This window comes from Pteropus alecto, unplaced genomic scaffold (genome assembly GCF_000325575.1).
Source record: "Pteropus alecto unplaced genomic scaffold, ASM32557v1 scaffold102, whole genome shotgun sequence".
Lineage (NCBI taxonomy): Eukaryota > Metazoa > Chordata > Mammalia > Chiroptera > Pteropodidae > Pteropus > Pteropus alecto.
In genome coordinates, this window is record NW_006432224.1 from 66,176 (window position 1) to 72,581 (window position 6,406).

General features: G+C 56.7%; 1 protein-coding gene across 2 annotated transcripts in view; it reads left to right on the forward strand.

Annotated features, from left to right (window-relative positions):
- The window catches only part of CYFIP1 (cytoplasmic FMR1 interacting protein 1), a 55,199-nt gene that overhangs the window by 33,804 nt on the left and 14,989 nt on the right, over nt 1-6,406 (forward strand). For both annotated transcript variants that reach the window (XM_015585709.2, XM_006907073.3), the window contains exons 15-21: nt 112-259; nt 1,363-1,516; nt 2,522-2,678; nt 3,738-3,834; nt 4,535-4,611; nt 4,719-4,827; nt 5,427-5,546. In XM_015585709.2, the coding sequence (XP_015441195.1) occupies nt 112-259; nt 1,363-1,516; nt 2,522-2,678; nt 3,738-3,834; nt 4,535-4,611; nt 4,719-4,827; nt 5,427-5,546 (862 nt within the window). The remainder of the gene's footprint in view (nt 1-111; nt 260-1,362; nt 1,517-2,521; nt 2,679-3,737; nt 3,835-4,534; nt 4,612-4,718; nt 4,828-5,426; nt 5,547-6,406) is intronic.

Consider the following 6,406-nt stretch of genomic DNA (forward strand, 5'->3'; position numbering starts at 1 on the left):
ACGGTGCCCAGAGGCGTCTGTGCGTGGGTGGGCTGTGCGAGGGTGTGGCGGTGACGGGCGCTGCGGTTGTGGAAGTCCCCGCGGCGTCAGCGCAGGGTGCCTCCCGTCCAGTGTCCTGCAGGCCATCAGGAAGACCGTGTGCGACTGGGAGACGGGCCACGAGCCCTTCAACGACCCGGCCCTCCGGGGCGAGAAGGACCCCAAGAGTGGCTTCGACATTAAAGTGCCACGCCGTGCTGTGGGGCCCTCCAGCACACAGGTTCTTGTCCCCTCCCCCCACCCTCCTGTCCCCGCCCGTGCCCGTGCCCCCGAGGGTGACCCTGAGCTGCTAGGTCCATAAGCGAGGCTGTGAGTGAAGTGACGTCATCTCTGTCACTCGAGTATCCCTTGTCCTTGCCGCCCTGTCTTCCCTGCTCCCTGACTCTGGAGCCTCGGCCAGCAGCCCTCTGACTCGGGGTCGGGCGTTCATGCGCAGAGCCTGACTGACTGCACCAGGTCCCGTCTGCAGAGTGTGGGGCCATCTTTGTCCCGTATTTACGCTGTGTTTTTGGGGTGGCTGTTTAAGGGTGTGGTTATCATGTTTACATTTGGCTTATCAGCATCATGACTAAAGACAAACCTTTGGGAAATCTTAGAATGTAGCTTTCACATGTCCCCAGGCTTAAGCCACCACCTGTTCCCTGTCTGGCACACTTGGGCCCCACCCACCAAGCCGCTTCCTCCCGACTCACACCTGGCGATGTGCCCTTCTGCTCCCCCCTCCCCGCCCCGTCTCGGGACTGGGTCCTTCCTCCTCGTCATGTGTCTGCTGGGGGCTTCTGTCACCCTTCTGCCGGTCTTTCAGAGAATGAGCCACACCGCGGGCTCCTGGCTGTGTGAAGCCGCGCAGTGTCCGGGGGACCCCGTCCTGGGTCTGTCTGCTGTGCATGCGTCCTCCGTCCGTGTGCATGTCTCGCTCTGTGACTCGTGTCTCGTGACTAACGGCTCTCTCCGCCTCTCCGTCTGTCGTGTCTAGCTGTACCTGGTGTGCACCGCGGCGCGGTCCCTGAGTGCGGCCGGGCTGCTGCGGCAGCTCGGGTCGCTGGGCGTGGAGAGGCCCTTGCATGTGGTTAACGCGTTTCTGAGGCAGTCCTCCGCCCACCCGCCTCTCTTAACCTTTGTGGGTAAGCCACTGTCCGTTCTCGCTGACGCTCCAGCGCTAGCTGTCTCGCAGCAGCAGCTCGGACGCGGGGCGGCGCCCAGACCCCTGGGGAGCCAGCCGGCGTGCCGCGGGCACAGCAGCAGCGCCTCGCGTCCCAGTGTGGCACCACTAACCTGCCACGTGCATTCTCTCCCCCGCGGCTGTTTCGGTGGGTGACGCAGCTCTACATGGTGAGAACCATGCTAGAGTCCCTCATCGCAGACAAGAGTGGTTCCAAGAAAACCCTGAGGAGCAGCCTGGAGGGACCCACCATCCTGGACATAGAGAAGTTCCACCGGGAGTCGTTCTTCTATACCCACTTGATCAATTTCAGCGGTAAGCCATGCTGCTGACCAGCGTCCGGCCCAGCGCGCTCACACCGCTGACTGTCCAGAGTGCTTGTGCCCGCCTGGCCGTCCCCGATGGTGACGGATGTCGTAACCTTCGTGGCATTCCGTCACCTTCGCTTTAAACGCGTGACCGGCCGGGGGCTCCCTCCACGTGGCGTGCCCCTTACCAGGGTGAGGGCCGTGGGGCCGTAGCTAACCCTCGGGCCTGAGCACAGAGTCTTTGTGACCACACAGGGTCTGGAAAACAGGTGAGGGTAATCTGTCACCTGGCTTGAGACCAAGACAGTGATAAAGACCAGAAATAGACCCCTTGGGCAGTGATGTGCAGAAGGTGGCAGGTGACCTGGCAGGCAGCCCGTCCTGGGGCGACTCCCGTCACCTTGACCGGGGTTTGGACCCCTCTGTCGTCGTGGAGTCGTCCGCGTTTGCTCTTCTGTGGCCGCTGCTTGCTCAGCGTGGAGGCCCTGTCCGGGCTGGGGTGCTGCAGGTTTGGGGCAAAGAGTAAGGTTTTGTGCTTTTATTCCATCATCGGGCGGAAACTTAAAAAAATTTGTCTCCGTTTTACAGTAGAGAGACGCGCACTGAGTATGGGAGTGATGCTGCCTCTTTATTCTAAAACCAAGTTATCCTGTTTTTATTTCTCCTTTTAAAAAGGATGTGTTTTCTTCTAGTCCCCCAGAAGGGCTCCCAGTGTTGACAGGGCGCACCCGTGGGCTGTGGTCCATGCCAGGCCGATGGGGGCCGGACGCTGACTCTGTTCTTGGGAGCGAGAACCTGCACGGCGCAGGGTGGCTTTGCTTGCAGCCAGGTCCAGGTTGTCCCATCCCTGGTGTTAGGCGCCCACCATGGGACCCGCTCCCCGCTCGGGCCATGCCCGCCTGCATGGCCCTGGGCTGAGAGAGACGGGGCCGGCGCATGGTGCCGCCGTCGTCCGTCTGCTGAGCCTTCTCCGCTTGCAGGAGGGTAACGCGGTGTCTTCTACCCCTTTAAGAGACGCTGCAGCAGTGCTGTGACCTTTCACAGCTGTGGTTCCGTGAGTTCTTCCTGGAGCTGACCATGGGCCGGAGGATCCAGTTCCCCATCGAGATGTCCGTGCCCTGGGTCCTGACAGACCACATCCTGGAGACCAAGGAGGCGTCCATGATGGAGTGAGGGCCTGGGCTCCTCTCGTGGCTCTTATTCCTGGTGATGGGGCCCAGGGTGGCATTTGGGAGCTGGGAGGTGGACGAGGGCTGTTCTCAGCACCTCATTTGAAGTCATAATTCCTGGGGTACGACGTTAGAGATTAATGCAAGTGACGGGTTTCTTGGGGAGCTCAGGCAGTGGAACTGGTGCAGTCTCGCCGTGTCCAGGTGCCGGTGAGGCTGTGGGGACTTGGCCGGGGCCAGGCAGAGAGAGGTGGCCTGGCCTCTCGTGTGGCATAGCCTCGAACCCAGAGCAAGTGTTGATTGAACAGCTTTATTTTGAGGTCGGGGCTAGGGGGTCAGAGACTTTCAAAACACAAAATCCACGAAGGGGAGAGGGTGCCTCGTGAACAGCGGGGGTCTGGTCCCGCAGGCCGTCCTTACACTCGCAGGCACGTGAGTGGCTCCTCTCTGCCCGTGTGCGTCCGTCCCCCACGGCGTCAGGTCTGCCGCGCTGGAGGCGGTGTGAGGAGCTTGGGAGGCCTCAGCCTGCCACGTGCCTGTGTCGCACCTCTGGGGGCGGGCCCGGCCCCGCTGCCCAGATGGCCTCCCCTCTGCAAGACGGGGGCGTTCTCGCTCCCACAGGGGGCCTTACTTCTGGAGACTGCTGGCCACCACTTTTTGTCCAGACAGGGCAGAGGAGAGGGGCTTTTAGCAACACTGGATGTGTTCATGGTCACCTGTGGGACCTAGAACCTTCATGTGGTTTTGTTTTTAAGTCAGGCAATTCATTCTTAAAAGTAAGAAAATACCTCGTTTTTGTGGTTTTACATGCTTGTGGTAAACTTCGAACCATGCTAAGTGAGGAGCAGTTGCTGGTGGCCCCTGGGCATGGCCTGAGTGGGCGCGTCCTGCCCGTGGGGTAGGCTGGCCTCGCGGGGTGCACTGGCAGGGCCCAGGCAGGGGCAGAGCTGGCCTCGAAAGTGAGAGAGGATGTGGTGTCCCTTTCGAGAGTGGAGGGTGGCGTGGGCCTGAGAGCCAGGAGCGCGGGTGGGAGACGGGGCTGACCGCTTGCCCCTGCAGGTACGTCCTCTACTCCCTGGACCTGTACAATGACAGCGCCCACTACGCCCTCACCAAGTTCAACAAGCAGTTTCTTTATGACGAAATTGAGGCAGAGGTGAGAGCCTGGGCACCTTACCCATCTTTTCTTACCTTCCCTCGCCCTGAGCATTAGAGGGAGCAACTCTCTTCATGGCACGGGGAGGTTTAAACAGTGGGCTGAACTTGGAAGCGAACATTTCTTTCTGCATTTTAAGCATCTACGTGCGTGACAGTTGGAGTCTTACAACATAAGCTGTTGGGAGACGTGCGTCTTCAAGACACTTGACAGCACGTCGTGGGCACACGTTCATGTCCTTGCTTGTCACAAATAGCCTAAGCACAGGTGCATCGTACCCAGTGGATGCGCTGAACCAACCCTATTCTGTCTCTTTCATTTAGCTTTTTATCTTTGCTTATTACAGTCATGTGAGCATGACAACATTTTTATCAACTATGGCCCTCGTACACGAAGGTGGTCACATAAGATTACAGTGGAGCTGAAAATTCCTTTCTTATGGCCGGGTAGTAATCCATTGTATGTATATACCACCTCTGCTGCACCTATTTATCCGCGGGGGGGCACCCAGGTTGCTCCCATACCTTGGCTGTTGTGCATAGCACTGCAGTGAACGTGGGGGTGCAGATATCTTTTCGAGTTAGTGGTTTGTTTCCTTCAGATGAATACCCAGAAATGGAGTTGCTGAATAGAAAGATTTTTTGTAAATGTATTATTTGATCTTGATTTAAAGAATCAAAATATGTTTATTTTTCTTCAGGTGAATCTGTGCTTTGACCAGTTTGTTTACAAGTTGGCAGACCAGATATTTGCGTATTACAAGGTTATGGCAGGAAGGTGAGTGTGCGATGTGTGACTGGGTATGGAATCTTGGGTGATTTGATCTCACATTCCTGTTAAAATGCAGAGCGAGTGAGAAACGTCCTCTCTTCCTTCCATTCTAGTTTGCTTCTTGATAAGCGGTTACGATCCGAATGTAAGAATCAGGGGGCAACAATCCATCTCCCGCCATCTAACCGCTACGAGACGCTGCTCAAGCAGAGGCACGTGCAGGTGAGCGAGGCCTTTTCCGAGACGTGGCAAAGCATGGCATTGACTTTGGAAGTCGTGGGTTTTCTTAGCATTCACTCGATTTGAATAGATGTCAGCATGTCATGTGACTATGGGGACATCCTTAGATTGTGAGGACAGAAGGCTCCTGTTGGGTGACCTGAAACACGAGGGAGGCCTTCTTGCTCTGCGCCCTGCCCTCCTTGGGCCCCGGAGGCCTCTGCTGCTTTCTGGGGGCCCAGAAGCCTGAGCTTAAAAGGAAGCTCTGAGAAGCAAGGGACGCTTGCCGGCTCGGGTGTCAGAGAGGAACTTTCTCGAGGCTAGCACAGAGAATAAAAATGCAGTGCTTGTTTTCTGTTCTCTTTAACACCAATATGTATACACCACAAAGAATTGGGGGAAATTCCATACCATTCTCCTGTCTGTCTGCAGATCATTCACATTTGGGGGCATTTTCCACCTGGGATCGGCTCACGTTTTTATATTATTGAAATGTGTAGATTCTGTGCAACACTTGTTTGTCCTATCTCTTGGAATTGATTTATGGGGGAGGACACGTGTTTTCTTGCTGGTCTGTGTCACGTTCACTCTCCCTCTACCAGCTCCTGGGCAGGTCCGTGGACCTCAACCGTCTGATCACCCAGCGTGTCTCGGTGGCCATGTATAAGTCTCTGGAGCTGGCCATTGGACGGTTTGAAAGTGAAGACCTGACATCAATCGTTGTAAGTGCTCTTTCCTTTCTCAGGTCCATGTGGTCACGAGGATCGTAGCTAACTATACTTTCGCCCTTATCGATGAATCGAACCGATGGTTTATTCAGTTTTTGCGTAGAAATTGGAAGGCAGCACTATTCGATCTTGGACCATCTGGGACCCTTCCTTACTCCTGCTGTTGGACCTGCTCTTGGTCCTCACAATTCCAGGTTGACTTCAGAGAGCAAATACTCCCCTTTGTGAGTACGTTATACTGAATTACGGCTAAAGAATGAAAGGAGGAAAGCTATAAAAATCAAAAGGAAATGAAAGAGGAAAAAGAATTTGAGAGAAAATCACGTAGATGGACAGTGATGGTCCAGCCTGCCTATCCTGGGGGCCCCTGAAAAGAAAACCAAAGCAGCAGGATGGACAGACATCAGAACGGTGTTTGGCGAAGCGACATCGGGATCCTGGTGGAGTTTCTCTCTCTTGAGTCGACAACAGGTCGGACGTCCGCAGTCCAGCAACGGTCGCTCTGTGCAGCACGCAAACAGGCCTGAGACCCACAGCGGGACATCTGAAGGTGGGCGCACAGGCGGCGTGGGGGAGGCCAGAAGGGGCCAGGCGAGTGAGGGGCAGGTACAGGGCGCTGCCTGCGAGTCTGGCCCCCAGCCCCCACGCAGCAGAACGGGGAGCAGCAGCACCAGCGCATCCCTGGGCCCTGGGAACAGCACAGAGCGCCGGCGGGCAGAGGAAGAAGGACGATCGTAGGAGGCGGGCTCAGGGCCTGGCTCCCCTCCACCGCCACAGCCCCCATGCTGGACACCGCAGGGACACCTGCCACCCCAGTCACCTGCACGGCCATTTCCACAACTACCAGAACCGCC